Source organism: Bubalus kerabau, chromosome 17 (genome assembly GCF_029407905.1).
Source record: "Bubalus kerabau isolate K-KA32 ecotype Philippines breed swamp buffalo chromosome 17, PCC_UOA_SB_1v2, whole genome shotgun sequence".
Classification (NCBI taxonomy): Eukaryota; Metazoa; Chordata; class Mammalia; order Artiodactyla; family Bovidae; genus Bubalus; species Bubalus kerabau.
The window spans coordinates 68009783-68028522 of NC_073640.1; the positions used below are offsets into that span (position 1 = coordinate 68009783).

General features: G+C 64.3%; 2 protein-coding genes across 4 annotated transcripts; one reads left to right on the forward strand and one right to left on the reverse strand.

The window, feature by feature from the left end:
* The first annotated feature begins 73 nt into the window (after positions 1-73).
* Positions 74-3348, forward strand: LENG1 (leukocyte receptor cluster member 1). The gene is made up of 4 exons (XM_055551654.1): positions 74-207; positions 1474-1656; positions 2266-2528; positions 3053-3348. Exons 1-4 carry the CDS (start codon positions 76-78, stop codon positions 3264-3266), a joined length of 792 nt encoding a protein of 263 aa, XP_055407629.1. The 5' UTR covers positions 74-75; the 3' UTR covers positions 3267-3348.
* CNOT3 (CCR4-NOT transcription complex subunit 3) lies at positions 3308-18722 on the reverse strand. Of its 3 annotated transcripts, none has more exons than XM_055551634.1 (18): positions 18441-18722; positions 13806-13880; positions 13633-13700; positions 13292-13366; positions 13053-13142; positions 12741-12869; positions 12554-12649; positions 11015-11237; positions 10802-10935; positions 10297-10353; positions 8265-8625; positions 8060-8183; positions 7304-7502; positions 5850-5949; positions 5576-5774; positions 5370-5502; positions 4757-4882; positions 3308-3636 (listed from the first exon to the last, which is right to left on the reverse strand). In XM_055551634.1, exons 2-18 carry the CDS (start codon positions 13828-13830, stop codon positions 3538-3540), a joined length of 2238 nt encoding a protein of 745 aa, XP_055407609.1. In that variant the 5' UTR covers positions 13831-13880; positions 18441-18722; the 3' UTR covers positions 3308-3537. The 3 variants fall into 3 exon arrangements, with proteins under 3 accessions (XP_055407609.1, XP_055407610.1, XP_055407608.1); XM_055551635.1 differs by having other exon boundaries at positions 11015-11234; positions 13806-13883; XM_055551633.1 differs by having other exon boundaries at positions 13806-13883.
* Between the last annotated feature and the right edge of the window lie 18 nt (positions 18723-18740).

Genomic DNA, 18740 nt, shown 5'->3' on the forward strand with positions numbered 1-18740 from the left:
CGGGGCGGGGCCTGCCTCTCGCCAATTAGAAGTGCCAGGAGGTGGGCCTGTCGGTCTGCGGACGGCTGAGGCGCCATGAATATTTTACCCAAGAAGAGCTGGCACGTCCGGAACAAGGACAATGTCGCCCGCGTGCGGCGTGACGAGGCCCAAGCCCGTGAGGAGGAGAAAGAGCGTGAGCGGAGGGTGCTGCTCGCTCAGCAGGAGGTGAGCCGCCGGCCCGGGCAGACGCGGCGCCGCGGCTCAGCGCGCAGGCGCCGGGAGCGGGGCACCCTGGCGGACCTGGGTCCCGGCTCCCAGGAGGGGCCTGCGGGCCGTGCCGACGCTCCCCTCGACCTCTCCTGAGTCCTCCTGGAGGGCCGGAGTAGGGGCTCGTGAGTAATCGGAGCCCTGGGCAGTTCACGGAAGCTCGGGCCGCTTGTTAGTTTAGCTGTACAAACACCCTGTGCAGTGAGCTTCTGCTGTCCCTTGGTGGCTCAGACAGTGAAGAGTCTGCCCGCAGTGCGGGAGACCCGGGTTCGACCCCTGGGTCGGGAAGATCCCCTGGGTGGGGAAGATCCCCTGAAGGAGGAAATGGCGATCCGCTCCAGTATTCTTGCCTGGAGAATCCCCTGGATGAAGGAGCCTGGTGGGCTACATACCATGGGGTCGTGAGGAGTCGGAAACGACTGAGCGACTTCAGTTTCGCTTTTCGCTGTTGTTCATCCTGTGCAAAGCGCTTGATTTGCAGTCTCTCGAGCCCTGTTCCTTCTTAGCGGGGCGGTTATCTCCCTTCGGCTGAGAAGCGAGATGGCTTCAGAGGAGGCGACACAGCGAAGCGACAGTGGCACAAGCCAGTCCCGCTGCGCCGGGCGTGCCTTTTGCCTGCACCGCTGCACACAAACGTCAGCGGCTCTGTCTGCAACCCCTCCCCTGTTTGGTTTACACCTAGCTTCCAGTCCTTTGACTAATCCGATCGTCAGCGCTGGCTGGGAGGTAGTCAGGGTTTTTAAAGTTCACATTTATCGGACTTCCCTAGTGGTCCAGTGGCTTCCAATGCAGGGGGCCCAGATTCAGTCCTTGGTCAGAGAAATAGATTGCACGTGCTATAAAACTAAGATCTGCTGCAGCCAAAGTAATATTTTTTAAGTTCACGGTTATCAATAGAAATTGGAAATGGAATGGGCATAGTGACTTAGCTCCCGTCCTGGATCAGCTCATCTGTCCTAACAGATGTTTTGGCTGCCTTTAGAGCTGTTTTCATTGTCAAAAGTGAAACCCCCTGGTTTACTGCTTGGAAGGTGGCTTACAAACCACATCTTGCCTCATTGCTCCACCCTCTCCCCAGGAAGGGTCAGGTGCCTCTTCTGGGTTCCCAGCACCCCTGCTCCCTTCCTTCGAGCTCTTAGCACCGCGGTGGTCGGCACCAGACTCGAGTCCCTTGGGTTAGAGCTAGGTTCTGAATGTTCTGCCTGTAACTTTTTTCCCCTCCAGGCCCGCACAGAATTCCTGCGGAAGAAAGCCAGGCATCAGAACTCGCTTCCTGCAGTGGAAGCAGCAGAAGCGGGAGCCCCAGGCAGTTCTGGCCCTGTGGATCTGTTTCGGGAGCTGCTGGAAGAAGGGAAAGCGGTGACAAGAGGCAATAAAGAATACGAAGAAGAGAAGCGACAGGAGAGGGTAAGCTGGTCTTACCCGCTTCCTCTTTATGGGTGGAGCTGGGGGTGGGGGTGTGCCTTGCCCTCAGGTGTGACTACCAGAGTATTTAGGGAGATGGTGGGGATTAAACAAGCTAGAGAACTCAGAATAGTATTAGAACATAGCATGTAAGAGGTGTTGGTTACTGCCGGGTGCTAGGTAGACCCCCTCAGGTCTCTAACCTGATGTGCAAACCCTGAAGATGTTGGGAAGTGTTAAGCTTCTTAAAATGTAAATCAGCTGTCCCTCACCTGCCCTCAGGGGTTTCCCATCAGCCTGCCTCCCCGCCCTCCCCCTCAGTCACTGCTTTACCTGGCTGGCTTCTTCATGGTTTGTTATCTCCTCAAAGATGCTGCCTTGGAACCCTAACATAAGCAGTCCCCTCCTTCCTATGCTGTTTGTTGCTGAAGCTGCCCTTGTGCCCCACAGCAGGGGCGCCCTGGGGACTGGTCTGTGGAGTTCCAGCAGCTGGGGGAGTCGCCTCCTGACAGGCTCTGCTGGCTGAATGTCTGGTTCTGCCTCCGCGGGAACCCTGGCTCCCTAAGAGGGAACACACTTCCTGTTCTCACTTTCACATCTTGTCTCCCTCAGGAGAGGCAAGAGAAAGCCCTGGGCATCCTGACATACCTGGGCCAGAGTGCAGCGGAAGCCCAGACTCAGCCCCCGTGGTACCAGCTGCCCCCGAGGCAGGGCGGCCCCGCTTCTGGTCCTGGACCCGATGAGAGGATCAAGAGCCGCCTGGACCCACTGCGGGAGATGCAGAAGCACTTGGGGAAGAAGAGAAAGCACAGCGGAGACAGTGGTGGTCACAGCACAAAGGAAAAGAAGGCTCCTGAGAAACAACGACCCAAAGGGTAAGGAGCCCCCTCGGCCGAGCGGGCACCACAGGAGCTCCGGTTGAGGCGGGGGCTCTGGGGTCTGCAAGGTCAGGCCCGTTTTTTTAACACCGTTGAACGTTTCCAGCCTTTTTCTGGGGTCTGCAGGGACTACGTGATATTTATTACAAGGCCGCTGCTCCGGTGGCTGGTGGGCCATCTGCTCAGCTGCTTGCTCCCATTTATGCTGTATATGTTAGATCCTGGACAGCTCTGAGGTTCTGTTTCTGAGACCAGAGTTTGAGGAGCAGAGGTTCAAGTAAACAGGTGTGCTTATGTTCCTAGGATGCCAGACCGCCAAGTGCAGGCTGGCACCCTGGCCAGTCTCCTTCCCACAGAGGAGGGGATGAGCCAGGCAGTGCACAAGGCTGCCCAGCTGATGACTAGCGGAGGGGCACTGCTCGTTGAGGCGGTGAGGCCAGCTGCCGGGTCTCAGCGTCAGACCCCTGCCCTCCGAGGGGCTGGGCCTCCAGCTTCCCACACCGAGTGTCCTCTCCCTGCAGGCCTCCGTCCCTGGAACAGCTGCGAGCGGACCGTCTGCGGCGGGAAGCGGCGGAGAGGGTGCGGGCAGAGGCCCTGCTGGCCCGGGTGGGCGGCATGGCGGCCCCGGAGGAGCAGCCGGAAGAGGTGGACGAGCGGCGGAGGCGGTACAACTCGCAGTTCAACCCCCAGCTGGCCCGGCGTCCGCGCAGGCAGGACCCACCCGTGGCTCCCTGACTCTCAAGGGGGCACAGGAGAGGCCGCTGCTGCCAGCCGTCATATAAAACTATTTATTCATAAATATTTTCCAAAATGAAAATAGGTTTACCAAAAAATGTCCCTCACTGGGGAGGGGAGGGGGCGGCCCTGGCCCGGGCCCTGGGGCGGGCTGGGGGAGCCTCCCGGCCCCCCGCTGCCGGGGGTGGGGCTGCCGAGGCCGGGCGCCATCCCGGGCACAGGGCCCTCACCTGGGCGGGGTCGCATGCGGGGAGGGGAGGCGGGGCCGGTGTCACTGGAGGTCCCGGTCCTCCAGGTAGCGGTACTCAAAGGTGAAGCCTTCCTTCTTCCGCTGGCCCCACTTCTCGTAGTCAAAGTAGATGTAGGTGCCCTGGCCGGGGGAGAAGGCGGTCAGTGAGGGCACGGGGCTCGGGGTCCGGCTGGAGGACAGAGGGCCGGTGCTCAGGGCCTAGCGGAGCCGGGCGCCGGCCCGCTGTGAGCACACGCCGCCTCCCTGCACCCTCACGAGGCTCTTCTCAGGCGGGCGGGAACGTGCTCGCCCCGCGGTGGAGCCGGGTCTGGCTCCAGGCGTGTGCGCCCAACTCCTGCCGCTCCTTGCGATGGCTGTACCTTTGGAACACTGATCACTGCCGAGTATGTGAGGCAAACCCTCGAGGCCGCGGAACAGGCTGGCGCCTCCGTCCAGGCATGCTGCCTGGACACACGTTTTATTACAACGCGGTGGTGCGGGAACTTCTGAGGGGCTGACGCCTAGAAATACACTCCCTTAAGAGGGTTACAGCTGAACGGGCAGGGGACAGGGCTGCAGTCAGTGTCCGGGAGACACCGTGGGGAGGGCGGGTTCTGAGTGAATGGTGGGCGTGCTTCAGAGAACCTGCCAGAACGCAAGGGAGTTTGTTCAGGACCCTGGCCTCTGCTGAAGGCCTGGAGGAAAAGCCGCTGTGGACACACCAGCTACAAGTGAAATGAAGTACAGCACAGCAGGACACTACACAGCAGGCACCGGTGCTTACAGCGATCAACTCATTTAATCCTCACAACAGCTGCGCAAAGGGAGGTCCTGTCACCCCGTTTTTACAGATAAGGAGCGGAGACAGATGTTCACGTGAACCGTCCAGTCACCAGCTAGAGCTGGGTTCAAACCCAGGTGGTCTGGCTCAGTGAAGTGGAGGTTCTCGTTACTTATTAGAATGAGAAGACGTCTCCTTCCATGTAGCCGAACCCCTGCCCTGCTGGGTGTGGGCAGCGTCGCGTGCGCCCTGATCTTGGGTGGGAGACACCGCATCCCCCACCCCCAGCTGGAGGCGAGGCAGGGGACAGGCTGCGCGGGGCTGGGAGGCTCCTCGGAGGAAGGCACCTCGGAGGCTGGTGCCCGTCTCTGGGCTGACCCGGAGCCGGACAGGGTGGGGAGGAGGATGGCCGGGCGGGCCTCACTACGTGGACTCGGCCCGTGGGGACCAGGCCGACGGGGCGCGGGGAGGGGCCCTCACCTGCTCGAACTCGTCTGTGATGGTCTTGGGCTCCTCATGCCTCTGGAACCACATCATGTACTTGGTGTGGAACCGCCAGGACTGCTTCTTCAGGGCCTTGGCCGCCAGGTACTGCGCCTTCGTGCCCTGGGGAGGGAAGGCGGGGTGTTCAGGGGTCGGGGCTGGGGCAGGGCGACAGGCTGACCCCAGGCCCCGCCACAGACCGAGCCAGGCTGGGGCACAGACACAGCAGCGCAGCTCTGAAGGGAAAAGAGGCAGGAGGTGGAAAGTGCTTTCAGAAAAGCTTTGAGAAGGAAAAGCGACTGATCGTGATGAGAGCCGAGAGCAGGCAGTTTAGAGACTTTCCCAGGGATGGCTGAGGGCAGAGGTCACTGATGACTCACTGGGGTAACAGGGGGGACAGCTCCGTGGTGGTCCCCAGGGAGGCCTGAGAACGTGCCCACGGGCGCCGGGGCAGGCGGGCTCCCTGCTGTTGCCCTGGACAGGCCAGCCCTGACCCTCCTGCTGGAGCGGGGGCAGGGATGGGCTGGGGCAGCGGGGGAGCTGTGGTCCTGGTAGCCGCAGCGGGGCACCCACCTCACTCCTGCAGCCCGAGGGGGGGGCCCTGCTGTACCTCCAGATAGTAGAAGATGAAGAAGAGCGTCTCCGTGGACAGGCGCTGGTAGAACTCCACGGTGTCCGAGTGTGGGGGTGGCATCTGGTGGTGGTAGGGGGGCGTTGGACAAGGGTTCCGGGGCAGGTACTGCCTGTGGGGGACAGGGGGTCAGGGCCGGCCAAGGGCAGCGGGCCTCAGCCCCCTCGCTTGCCGCAGGCCCTCACCGGATGCGCTCTGAGTCCGAGGGGTGGGGCATGTGGTGCCAGGCGGCCTCCTCCATGGCCTGCTGGTAGAGCTGCTCCTTGGTGAGGGGCACCGGGCCCAGTGGACACACGCCCAGCGACAGTGGGATGTTCACCTCCGACAGCTGCAGGGGGGGCTGGGCCGAGGCCGGGGGTGCCGACGTGCTGCTCAGGAGGATGTCTGCGGGGCGGCGGCAAGCGTGAGGCCACGGTGTGCAGCCCACCTGGCAGGCCCACCCCAGCCCCGGCCACTCACCTCGCTCGGTCAGGTGCAGCGTGGGTACGGGGTCTTCGATGCCAGAGCTGATGGCCGCACGCTCCGCCATAGACTTCAGCGAGCTCAGGGGCTCGGGGGCCTGGGGAGGAAGTGTGGCTGAGGCCGGGGCCACAGGCAGGCCCTGGTCCTCGCGCTCGGCACGCCCGCCTCTCTGCTGGGGTTCAGCTAAGCCAAAGCCATCTGCATAGGACAAGCTCCAGCAACACTGAGCGGCGGGGAGAAGACCCGGGCATAACCAAGCGTTCGCCGACCCAGGCGCCCAGCACATGTGGACCCTGCTGCACAGCGCCACGGGGCACCCCTAAACACCCCACGCTGCAGATGGTCAGCGCTGTGGGAAGCCCCACCGAGCGCCTGCTGCTCTGTGCACCTGCATGCCAGAAGGGCCCACTCATTGCCTGCTCTGGCCTGGCCGGCGAGGCACCAGGGTCCCCACTTGGCCCCTGCAGCTGTTCTGACCTCCTCACCCCACGCCGGCAGTGACGAGGCTCCGCCCTGCTGCTCGGGCTCCCTTACCCCACAGGGTGCTGCGCGCACAGGCCCCGCGGGAAACTTTCCACCCGCGTCTCCCGTCATCTCTCTCCTCAAAACCTTTCTACCCGTCCCCATCGCTCACTCAGTAACCGGAAGAAACAAAACGTGGACCAGTGTCAGGAACCTCAAGACTCGTTTTTCTCCAGAGAAATAAACACACACATGGAGTTTCCTGTTCCCTGTACCTCTCAAGCTTGGGTGCTTACTCTGAGCCAGAGACAGTTCTGAGAGCGTCATGAGGCCCGTCCCCAAGAATCCCTCACACTGGAGGTGGGACTGTGAGCCCTTCTGTTTTCCGGTTGAAGGAAGGAAGGGGCAGGGGACAGTGCAGGGCTGGGTCTCCCGAGGAGCCGAGGGCAGACACGCCAGCCCAGGAGGCTGCATCTGGCCGCACTCACCCTGTCTGCTGAACCTGCCAGCCCCAGCCCCAGGCCCAGCCTGGATATGAGCCCCTCCCCTCACCCCGAGCCCTTGCTGGGGGTCTCCCCAGGTTAAGGCAGGTGTACCTGCGTGGTCCACAGCAACCCCTGCCCCACCCCGACCAGCCCCGCCCCCACAGCGTCTGCAGGGAAGGTGGGAAGTGAGTTCGGCCAGCACAAAGTGCTTCAGAGCAGACAAGTGTTTTCTGGAGTTAAGAGTTGTTTGTCTTCAAAGGGAAGAAAACAGCGAGCCCCGGACAGTGAGTCGCGTGAAACTACAGCCTCAGGGGGCGGGCTGGGGACACGCTGACGGCTGGAAGGAGGTGGCAGTGGACACAGCGAGGCGAGGCTCCAGGGGACAGAGGCCACGGAGGGATCAGCACAGCAGCCGGAGCCGAGGTGACGGCACAGGGGTGTGGGCGAGGAGCCGGGGGGCTGTGCGGGCTGGAGGAGGGGCCCCGGGGTGAGGCGCAGGCCCACCTTGATCTCGGGTGCGGCGCTGAACTGCGGAGGCCCGTTCAGCAGGCTGCCAGCTGCCTTGGCCTCACTGAAGCTGGGCGTTGGGGAGCTGGGGGGGTTCACAGGGAGTGGCACCAGGAGGCTAGGTCCCCCTGCGTTGTTCCCTGAGCCTGGGGCCACACCCCCAGCACCCACTGGGGCTGTGGCACTGGGTTCCTTCCTGTGGAGGAGAACAGACGGGCGCAGGCTCAGAGGAGGGTCCCGGGTGGGACGGACAGGGAGACTCGGAGGTCGGGAAAGTCACAATGGGAGCGTGCACGGTGGGGCCGGCGGTGGGGTGCGGTCAGCCCAGGACAGGGGCGCTGCTTGGGAACGCGCATCCTCAGGAGGCCGCCTCTGCAGTGGCCAGTGCAGGAGGGTGCGGGAACGCCCACCCAGAGCCCTGGGACGCACCTGGGGTCAGCCCGCATCCCCCACGAAGGGGAGCACACCCTCGGGGCGTTCTCCTGGAAGGAGGACCCTGCAGGGGAGGGGGGTTGCCCTGAGACCTGGAGGAGTGCGGAGAAGAGGAGGACAGAGACCCGCACTTGGAGAAATGGACGCAAACCCGTCCACGGAGCTGGGCCCTGGGGAGGACACGGGCCGAGGAAACGCAGAGCACCCAGCAGTGTGGGGCCCAGGGACAGCCCTACTCGGACGGGGGCTTCTGGGGAGGGCCCGCTGGCGCGGACAGGCACACATCTGTGCGCTGGGGCCGTGGCGGGGCCGCACACTCACGCGGTGCTGGGGGGTGGGTTGTGGGGGCCGGGCGGGGGGCCCAGGGCCTGGCTGCCAGTGCTGCTGCCCCCCGTGCTGCTGAGCGCCGCCTCCGCCGGGCTATCCGCCACCACCGAGCTGTAACCTGGCGGGCGAGAGGGGTGAACAGTGGCCTCCACCGCAGCCCCCCAGGGCCTCCCCCCTACCCCCTGCCGCCCCCACTTACTGGTGGCACCGTTCTGCTTGCCGGCGCCCCCGCCTCCGCCGCTGTTGCCCCCGCCGCCGCCTCCCGCCCCAGGCTGGGCGCTGGGGGGCCGGGGCTGGGCGCTGGGGGGCCCACTGGGGGCCGGCGGGGCCACAGCCTGTGCGTAGGGGGCAGGGGTGCCCGCGCTGTGGCTGGGCGCCGGGCTGGCCTTGGCGCCCAGAGCGCTCGCGGGGGCAGCCGCAGCCGGGGCCCCGTTGCTGCCAGGGGTGGCGCTCAGGGCGGAGGCGGCGGGTGGGGGGCCGGGCGGGTAGCTGGGCGGCACAGCTGGGGACTGAGAGTGCTGGCTGCTGTGGACGGGCTTGGAGCCGTTTTTGGCTGGAGACTGCAGGTGGGAGGGAGCAGAGGATCAGGACCCGGGGGCCGCCCGCACACCCTCCCTGCGACAAGGCCCATCCTCGGCGCTGGCCCTGCTACCCCGGCCCTTGCAGGGACCCTGTGGCTTCCAGCTCCAGCTCCACGCTGACAACACTTACGCGTTTCCAGCTGGCACCCAGCCCGCCACATCCTGCCTGGACAACCCCCTACGACGTCCCACAAGTATCTGAGACCCCATCTAATGATGGGGGGGACACCCCCACAACATCCCACAGGGGCCTAAAACCCTACCTGATTATGGAGGGGACGCCCCCAACGACATCCCACAGGGACCTGAAACCCCATCTGATGGGGGGGACACCCCCATGACATGTCACAGGGACCTGAGACCCCATCTGATGAGGGGGGGACACCCCCATGACATGTCACAGGGACCTGAGACCCCATCTGCTGAGGGGGGGACACCCCCATGACGTCACAGGGACCTGAGACCCCATCTGATAAGGGGGGGGATACCCCCATGACATGTTACAGGGAACTGAGACCCCATCTGATGAGGGGGGGATACCCCCACGACATCTCACAGGGACTTGAGACCCCCATCTGATGGGGGGACACCCCCACAACTTTCCACAGGGACCTGAGACCCCATCTAATGATGAGGGACACCCCCACAATGTCCCACAGGGACCTGAGCCCCCATCTGAAGACCTGGGGGGTCGGGGGGGGATAGTGGGAACTACAAATGTCCTCAGAATGAGGTGGCTGAACCCAGCCTGTCGTGTCTAAAAGCACGACAGGAATTCTGAATTAAGACTGTCACTAATGTAACTCAGGAGGCTGCTGGTCACCCCCACGCCACAAAGTGGAGTCTGGAGCCCAGTGCCAAGCCCACCCCCACCCCGAGGCCCAGCTGCTGCCGCCCACACTCACGCCCCTGGGCAGCTGGCCCCCCGTCTCCAGGATTGCCCGCCGCCTCCCGCATCGCCCCCACTGCCTCCCGGGCCCTTGAGCCTACTGCACGCCAAGCAGGACTCACTAGCTTGACTCTGTCTCCTTCCTGGCACCACGCTCGGTCAGCCCGTTTCACCCCAGCTTCACCACCCTGGCCTCAACGTGCCCCTGAGAACCAGCCCTCCCAGGAGCCCACACTGCCCCTCCCTAAGACCCCTTCAGGTGTGACAGGATCCCTACAGCGTGTCCCTGTCCAGGCAGAGGCGAGCAGAGCCCACCGGGCTTGTGAGGGGAGACCTGTGACACACACGGCCAGCACGACCAAGGCCCAGAGCGCCCCCAAGGAACGCAACCCATGCGGTTCCTGACCTTTCATTGCTGAGGCTTGCTGGGCCCCTCAGCCCCCCGCCTGAGGTCCCGTACTCCGTGAGCCCAGCGTGCCTGGCCGGCTCCCCGCCATGTTTCCCAGCCCATCACGACGGGCCTGTTGCCCGCTGCCGCCTCACAGGGGGATCCTCCTCTAATGCCCAGGGCCACCACCTCTCCCTGGAAGCACCCGCCGACCATGCCCTGCCGCTGCGCAGACTTCCCAGGGAGCACCGCCGCCCGCCCAGCATGTCCCCAGAGCCCCGCACAAGGGCCCCGCTCAGGCCGCAGTGAGCCCCTGGGGAGGCGCGAATGTGTGAGTGCCGGCCCATCAATGGCCGACCCCCAGCGCACCCACCTGGCTGACTTCACTGTCTGTCGAGCGGCCCCTCTTCTTGTCATCTTCCGAGTTTTCCTGAGGTTTGAGAAGTCCGGTCAGAACCTACAAGTCTCTAGGGCCTGACAGAGCCGCCTATCTCCGAGCCCCCAGATCTGACGCCCACAGGCCGCTTCTGGCCCCAGAGCTGTTCAGGGCCCCGTGAGCTTCGCCTCCAGGGAAACCTAGCTAACCCTGCTCCCCGGGGCTCCTGTGTTCGGGGGCCAGCACCCCTGCCAGCCTCTCAGGGACCTGGGAACCAGCTCTCCTTAGGGAGTCCCCACCTCCCCCTCCCAGGGGTCCAGTGGCCTAGGCACGCCCCCACCCCCTACCGTGTTCCACACCCGGACCCACAGTGGCCCTGACCGCCCTGCCGGTGATCTACAGCCGAGGGCCGACGCGGAGGCTCCTGGCGGGACACTCCCGAGACCCCGCCTCTGCGTCCCCAGCCCCGGAGCCTCCGGGTTAAACGGCCCCCAAGCCTCACCGTGGTGCAGTTGGCCGGGCTGGGCGGGATGGGCGAACTGGAGGTGGTCGAGGTGGGCGTGCTGCTGGACTGGTTGAAGATCTCGTCCTCCATGTGGCTGTGGCTGGGGGGGGAGGTGGCGACCAGCGCCTGTGCTGTGGGATGGGTCAGGCGCGTCAGCGGGTGGCCCCCTCACCGGGCCCCGCTGCCCCCGCAGGCCTGCGCCGCGCTCACGAATGTCCTCGAGGTCCAGGTCATCGTAGAGGAACTCGTTCTCCTCGAAGTCGGGGTCCTGGGACGAGTCCACGTAGTATTCGACATCGTCTTTGATCTTACGGATGGCATCCACCAGGATGGAGTCATTGTCCAGCATACGCAGGATGGTCTCCAGCATACGCACGTGGTAACGGTGCTTCTCAATGTGCCGCTTTAGGCCCTCGATCCGGTCCTGCTTCTGCTGGCGAGCCCGAGCCGGCTCAGGGGCGGCAGGGCCCCAGGCCCCCCCAGAGCCCAGCCGCAGTCCCCGGGCCCCCACAGCCCTCCCGAGCCCGCCACCCCCGCCCCCCTACAGAGCCCACCCCCACAGAGCCTGCTGCAGTCCCCGGGCCCCCAGGCTCTTGATCCAGCCCTGCTTCTGCTGGCAAGCCCGGGTCCGGCTCAGTGGCGGCGGGGCCCCGGGCCCCCACAGAGCCCAGCCGGAATCCCCGGGCCCCCCCAGCCCTCCCGAGCCCGCCACAGTCCTCGGGCCCCCAGGCCCTCGATCCAGTCCTGCTTCTGCTGGCGAGCCCGGGCCAGGCTCAGGGGCTGCGGGCCCACCGGGCCCCTCCAGCCCTCCCGAGCCCACAGGGGCAGCACGCGCCTCCCACCCCGAGATCGCTGCCAGCGGCAGGGAGAGCCAGGGAGCCCATGGCTCCCTGCGACAGGCCCCATCCACCCACCCGCCTCTCTCAGTGGCAGCCCCTACCTGAGCCCACCTGCCCACTGAGTCCACCCTCTGCAGCACACAAACTCCCTTGCCCCTCCTCGCTCTAACAGCAGTAATGGCCAACCCCGTTTGGGGGTGTGTACTGTTCACAACTGTGACCATCTCTGTCACCACCCTGACACTGCACCCTCATCCATGTACCCCGAAGCCCAGATTCAGAGGCCTGCCGCAAAGGCCCCATCACCTTCAGGATTTGATGTCTCAGCTCCAGCTCCAATCCCTTCGCTCTGCAACGACCCTTCTCCCTCTAGCACCCGGCCGCCCCCATGCCATCCTTCGCCCTCCTCTGCACACAGACAGGGGCACCCCTGGAACGCAGACCTGGTGGTCCTGGCTCTCTGGGACTCGGGCCCTTGGCCCTGGCTTTGTCTCAAAGCACTCCTCTCCTCGGGCCAAACCAACTGTTCCTCCACGTCGCACTGTGCCCACACTTCCTGCCCTCCTCAGGTCCTGGGCCCTCGGTGGCTGGGAGGCCACAGCGGCAGCTCCCTAGTCTCCTGCCCTGGGGGCCTCAGGCTTCATGCTTACCCTCCACCAAGCCGAACTCAGCATCTTCCCCAAAACCGCCCCTCCTGACAGCCTGCTGTTCACCCAGACACCAGGCGGCACCCGTGGGACGGCCTTACCCTTCCCCACACCCCTAACCCTCACCGTTCACGCTCCGCCCGCACCTGCCTCCGGAGCCCAGGCCCTGACTCTCACCCACCAGCCTGGCCCTGCCCCCGCCCTCTGCGCTCCGGGCCCCTGCCCCCTGCCCCCACTCCCTGTGCTCTGGGCCCCCCACTCACATCCTTGTCACCCTTCTTCTTGCGCGTCTGCACCGACAGGGACTCCACTTCGCTCTCAAACTGGTCCACCTGCATGTTCAGGGTGTCAATGGTGTTCTGTGTGCAGAGGAGAGGAAACAGTCAGCAGAGTCCTCACCCCACAGGGCTGGGGCCCCAACTTGCTCAGCCCCCTTCTGCCCTGACGCACCGTGAGCCACTGGCCGACCTCCTCCTTCTCCTTCTGGGCGGGGTCCACCTTCTGTGCCAGGCCCAGGCCCTCCTTGCTGTAGGCTTTGGTCTTGGTCTCTCGCTCCACGACTTTGAACCGTTCCATTTGCTGTGGAGAGCACCATTGGCGGGGGTCCCGAAGGCGGGAGAGCAGCTGACTCAGGGCTGGGGAGCGCACACTGGAGCCCCAGGGACTGCCGCCTACCTTCCCCCAGGCCCTTCTTCTCAGGGCCTCTGGGGCCCCAGGACTCCTGCCACCCCTGCCTCTCAGGCACCAACCCTGGGCTCCTACCGTCTCAATGAGCTTGCGGTTGTCTATGAGCTGCCTCTTGTCCTTGATCTCGTTGGATGCTACCCATGTCTTGATCTGGTCCCTCAGCCGCTGGAGGAGGCAACAGCAAAACGGTCAGGCAGCCTCAGGGCAGCCTGGCCCCCAGCTCTCCAGCCCTCGGCTTCCCGGGACCCAGCAGTCCACGCTCCCTGTTCCCACCGCCCTCAGGACACAGGAGTCCAGGCCCCCAGCCCCCTCACTTGAAGCTTCTTAATCTCCTTCTTTAGATCAGCCTCATACTTTTCTTTCTGGTTCGCGTTGGCTGCATTGTGGAGCTGCGGGACGGAGAGAATGCAGGCGTCAGTGCGGTTCTGGCTGCCCGACGGCCCTCTGCAGGGGAAGACTCCAGTCTCTCTGTGGGCCGGGGACTCTGGGGGACCCACCCCCCATGCCCACCAAGCCAACCCAGAGCGGCTTCTCTGAGGTCCTTAGCACCTGGACAGGCAGGCCCTCTCCCGGTCCACACTCAGGAGCTCCCCAACCTTGTCCTGTTTGCCCATCCCTAGAAGTGCACCTGGATTTTTAGGCCCAACCCTGGTACCTTCTGCCAAATATCTTCAAATTGCTCCACGCCCTCGGACACCTTCTTGAGGCAGCGGTCAATCTCACCTGGCGGGGAGGAAAGGAGACTGTGAGCGTCCTGCCGAGGCAGCAGGTGCCCAAAGAAGAGTTCCGAGGAGCGAGCGCGTGGCACGCCGGCGGGAAGCCTGGTACCTTGGAGTTTGCGCTTGTCCGCCATCTTCCCTGCCCTACAGACGCACTCTCTTCATACTCTCCTGAAGACGGACGCTGCTAGGAGAGAGTGAGAAGGAACACACGTTTACTCCCTGGCTGTTGAGGGCCACGAACAAGGCCGGGACTGTAGGGTGCGCGGATGGCGAAGGGGAAGAGGCAGTAGCTATTTGGTGATGGAGACCAGGCCCCGTTCTCCTCCTCCGGCCTTGGCTGCCCAGCACAGGTCTGGCCCACGAGAAGACTTAAGAAGTTTCTGACCAAGGAAATAGATATACTTTTTTCACGCCTCTGACCCAGGAAGTGGAAAATTCCTAGGGCATGAAGCATCTTCTATCAAAAGGATTTCTTGGAGCAGGAAAATGGTACATGGCCGAGTCAGGCTGACTGCTGGGGATGAGGCCCTAGACCCAAAGACCACGATTCCCCCAGAGGAGTCAAGCACACAGGTAACCAGAACCCTAACACAGGGAGAGATCACTCCCCAGACAAGTCAGAAGGCAGAAAATTTTGCATCCCACGGAGAGGAGTCGCATACCGTATACACACGGTGAAGTTGTAAGGGACAGAGAAAAAGTGTGGTGGGGGCAGACGAAAGGTGCCTACAACTGGGAAAACCAAACCCACCGACCCTTACAGAGGGCTGGACCCCAAGCAGAAGATGGCCTTTGACCTCTGATAAGTTTACTCCAGGCGAGAAAACTGAAACCAAAGAAGATATTACTATTAACCTGTAGTGCCTACACCAAAAAGGGTTAGAGGCGTGGGGCAGAGAGCACCACCGGAGAGGACCAGGAGAGGTGAGAACTCCGACAGAGATGAGCGGCGGAAGGTAACCTCGGCGGAGGTGGGGCTACCTGCAGCCACGCAGGAAGGAATTACACGTCAGGTGCTGCGGTGGTGCAGACTCAGGGACACCTAAGCCTTCCAACAGAACTCCTCTACACAGAGATGGGCATCTCCAGCCTACAGGAAGCGACACGCAACCCAGAGGGGACTAAGATCACAGGGGAGCCACCAGAAGCTTTCCCTGGGAGGAACTGCTCCTCAGGACCCGACCCCAAGCCCAGGAGAGATGGCAAGCCTCAGAGGGAGGTCCCTGCAGAGATGGGGAGCACACCCCACAGGCCAAGGTGGGGAGCCCCCGAGCAGCCCCAACTGCCCAGGCAGAAAGAGCAGGCAGAGGAGGACTAGGAGCCTCGAAAAGAGCGCCCCCACCGTGGAGAAGGAGAAGGGAGCCTCCGGAAGAGTCCTATCCCCCAGAACTTTGCACGGGGACAGGAACATCCTGTATCTTATGCTGTCTGTGAATGTGGCGGGGGCAACACAGAACACAGCTACAGGTTTTGCTACCTAATTGAGACTCCAATAAAATGTGCTAGCAGCCACCGGAGGGCCAGGGTCTCAGAGAGCACGCCTTCGAACCAGAAGCACCCTGGGACGGGCCCACCCTCCAGAGGGCCCCACTCTGGGGATGCCGACCTCTGATGGGGGCGGGGGTGCAGGGCGGAAAGGGCCAAGTGAGAGGGACAGCTGCACCCTCAGCCAGGGCTGGCTGACATGCCAAGATGGGGAACACGGAGCAACTCCAGCTCCAGGAAGGCGGGGCAGCCAGAAAAAGCACCCAGCAGACAGTAGCACAGAGGGACTCAAAGCAAGGTGAGGCAGCACCTGGGCCCAGGAGCTCACACCAGGGCCTGGATCAGCCATGAGGCGTGCAGGGGTGAGTCTCAGCCAACACCCCGACGCTGGAGCACCTCCAGCTGCCCGGGGGTGTTGGGGGCCAGGAGCGTCAGACAAGAGCTTCTGCTCCCCACCTCTGCCCCAGAAGCCCCACACGTGGGCAGGGATGGGCGCTCCAGCCTGGAGGGTTTACACCCTGAACAAAGCACTGCAGGCCTCAGGGAGGGGGGTCCTCACACAAAACGGGCCTGGGCACCCAACCCAGTAGAGGGGTTGATACCCTCTGAGGGGCAACAGACTGCGGCAGCAGAAGTCCTGAAGGAAGCAAGGTGCTGGGGCCAAGGAGAGCCTGAGCCCAGGAAGCGATCTTTCAGACAGCACCTCCAAGTGGGCAGGGCTGAGCCCGCGAGAAGACACCACCTGAGCTGGGGAAGGCAGCGGCTCCAGAGGAGGGCAAGTACTCCGGGTTGGGTGCTCACGCCCCAGGACGGGTCGGTACTTACAGGAACTGAGAGCCTTGGCTGCGGAGGCACCATGCCCCCCTCCACCCTGAGAACCCCCACAGCAAGTGAGAGCCTATACCTCAGATCAGCAGGAAAGGCCTAGAACGGGGGCTGGAGCCCGAGTCCTGAGGTAGAGAAGCCCTCCTCACAGAAGAACCCCAGGCTGGGGGTGCTGCCGCTCTCAGAGGGGCTGCCGGGGAGCTCCGGGGCAGACAGGCGTGGCAGGGGTCTCGGGGGAGACGTGTGGGTGTTCTCACCACCCCGAGTCTCAAATGGCACCCAGGACTCTGGAACCCTGGCCCAGGAGACGTAACCAAAACACTCCATCCAAGAGGAAGGCACATCCCGAGTCAGGAGCCTATTCTGGGGGTAGGGTGGTGAGCAGTGTGCCAGACCCACAGAAGCCAACGACTACTTGAGCGGGACTAAAACTCACACAGAAGAGCCCCCAAACCGTCACTTCACGGGAGACCACTCTGCTGCACACACGCCACAGGAGCTGAAGCCTTAGTCCTGGAGAACCAATACCAAGCAGTCCCTAACCCTGGGGGCTGTCACAAGCTGTCAGGTGAGGTGCCCTGGCCTGCTGGGGAGTGGTCCTGGAAGGCCTCCCTTAACCTGGGAGGCCACTGACACCAGGAGGCTGACACACCAGGTCCTGGGGTGGAGGGGGTCATCTCCCTGCTGCAAGGCCCAGGACCAAGGCTAGGGGACTGGGAATCCCACCCTGGGGTCTTCCCCTCAAGTCTCAGGCATCTTATCCCCCACATCAGGGAAGCTGGACCTCAGGAGAGGGCAGACGCCGAGTCCCGCCCAGTGGGACATCACGAGCAGGGCGGAGGCATTGGCCCTGGGCACCAGCACCAGGAAGGGTCCTTAGTCCCACGGTGGGGGGCACACAGAAAGGCACAGACACCTCAAGTCCAACAGTGGCCAACGCCAACACCAACACAGACAGGAACCTACCCCTGGAGGAGGCAACACCGAGCAGTTCCTCATCCTGGGGAAAAAAGCCCCACTCTGGCCCCCAAACCCCACACCGCACAGTACAGGAAGCTCAGCCTGAAGAAACCTTACACTCCGAGGGGGCTCCAGAAGGGGGGTCTGGGCAGGCTTGAGCCCGGGTTCCACGACTGCTTACACCAAGAGCGTTCTTTAGGGCTGGGGAGCTTCCACAGCCGCAGTGAGGCGCCCGAGATGAACACCCAGGGGCTGGGGGCCTTGCCCCCTTGCAGGATCACACCCGAGGGGAGGGACTGATGTGAATGGAGGCAGAAGCCTCAGACTGAGGGAAGTGACAGCCGACACAGTGAGAGCAGTGGGGTGGGGAAGGAGCCAGAACAACCAGCACCAAAGGACAGGACCAGCAACCGTGGGGAGGGGCTCACCCCCGAGCTGACAGGCAGGGTCTGCTTAGAAAGAGCGGCACTGGCGCTGCCCGCCACCAGGAGATGGCTGACGCCGCGGGGAGAGCGGGAACTTGGGAGGGGCCCCCAAGAGAGGACCAGGTGCCCGAGACCCACAGGAGCTCAACAGTCCCACCAAGAAGACCCTGAGGCAGGAGTGACATCAAGAGGAAGTCCACACCCGGAGCGGGCTGGGCAGAGTCTGGATCCAGGAGACAGAGCGTCCCAAAGAGCCAGGAACAGATACTCAAGAGTAAGAGCTGAGACCCAATGGGCAACAGAGAGGACAGTCGTGACACCCGCGGGAGGAAGGCCTGGGCCGAGGGCCGTGCAAGCCTTAGAGGTGAGGGACTTGTCAAGCCCTAGACCTGGCGAACTTGTCACTACAGAGGCAGAAACTTGGGCTGAGACTCCAAGCTCTGGAGCTGGTGTCTTCACTCCAGGAGAACTGACACCCCCCCCCGACCCCTTCCCCAAAGAGTAGAGTGGCGCCCGCGGTGGGCGGGGAGCGGAGAAAAGGGGGAAGGGTGACCCCCTCTCCTCGTCCGGGGGACTCGCAGCCCCACACCCACGCGAAGGGGGCAGCCTCGCCCGGAGACCGCCCCCCCAGCACTGGGGCTGCAGCCGAGGGGTGGGGGGCAGGCACCTGAGCCCCGAGAGGGCGGGCACCTGCGGCCAGGGGCGCCTCCATCCTTCCAGCGAGGAGCCAATACCGACGCGGAGAGGGGCGGGCACCTCGCACCCTCACACCCCACGGGGGCCCGACGCGGAGGCCGCGCGGGGCCGGGGTCGTGGGAGGACCCCCGGGCGCCGCTGAGGAGCGTGGAGGAGGGGGGCGGGCGCGCGAGGGCCACGCACCGCCCGGCGGACGGCGAGCGCCGGGGCCCCGCGGGGGCGGGGGCGCCGCGCTGGCCATGTCGCGACAGGCGGCGGGGTCGCAGGGGCGGGAGGCGGCGGGGAAGGCGGCCGACGGCGCCGAGGGAGGAGGGGAAGGGGTCCGGCCCAGTCGAGCCTGACGCTCTCACCACAGGAGCTGGCGCCGCCGCTGAGGAGCGTATCGCGACAGGCGGGGGAGGCGAGCGCCCGCCGCCTTATTCTCGCGCCCCGGGCCCGGGCGCTATCGCGATAGCGGCGCGAAGCGGAAGTGGGGTGGGGGGAAGTGGGCCCGGGGTTGTTCTGACGACGGGGTCGGGGCTCAAGGGAGGCCGCGGCGTCTGCCGAAGGCTCCGCGGAAGCTGACCGGGCCCGGTCCAAGATGGCGGCGGCGGAGGAGGCCTCCCCTCCTCTCTTCTCGTCTCTGGCGCCGACCCGCCCCCGACCCCCGA

What these genes read in the sequence shown, in the direction of transcription:
- CNOT3 (XM_055551634.1), bottom strand. Translation starts at nt 13,830, where the DNA reads ATGGCGGACAAGCGCAAACTCCAAG. An exon ending in AACCCACCCCCCAGCACCGC is followed by an intron (nt 7,503 to 8,059) that starts GTGAGTGTGCGG and finishes TCTCCTCCACAG; the next exon opens with GAAGGAACCCAGTGCCACAG. An exon ending in TCGGACTCAGAGCGCATCCG is followed by an intron (nt 5,503 to 5,575) that starts GTGAGGGCCTGC and finishes TGTCCCCCACAG; the next exon opens with GCAGTACCTGCCCCGGAACC.
- LENG1 (XM_055551654.1), top strand. Translation starts at nt 76, where the DNA reads ATGAATATTTTACCCAAGAAGAGCTGGCACGTCCGGAACAAGGACAAT. An exon ending in TGCTGCTCGCTCAGCAGGAG is followed by an intron (nt 208 to 1,473) that starts GTGAGCCGCCGG and finishes TTTCCCCTCCAG; the next exon opens with GCCCGCACAGAATTCCTGCG. An exon ending in GAGAAACAACGACCCAAAGG is followed by an intron (nt 2,529 to 3,052) that starts GTAAGGAGCCCC and finishes CTCTCCCTGCAG; the next exon opens with GCCTCCGTCCCTGGAACAGC.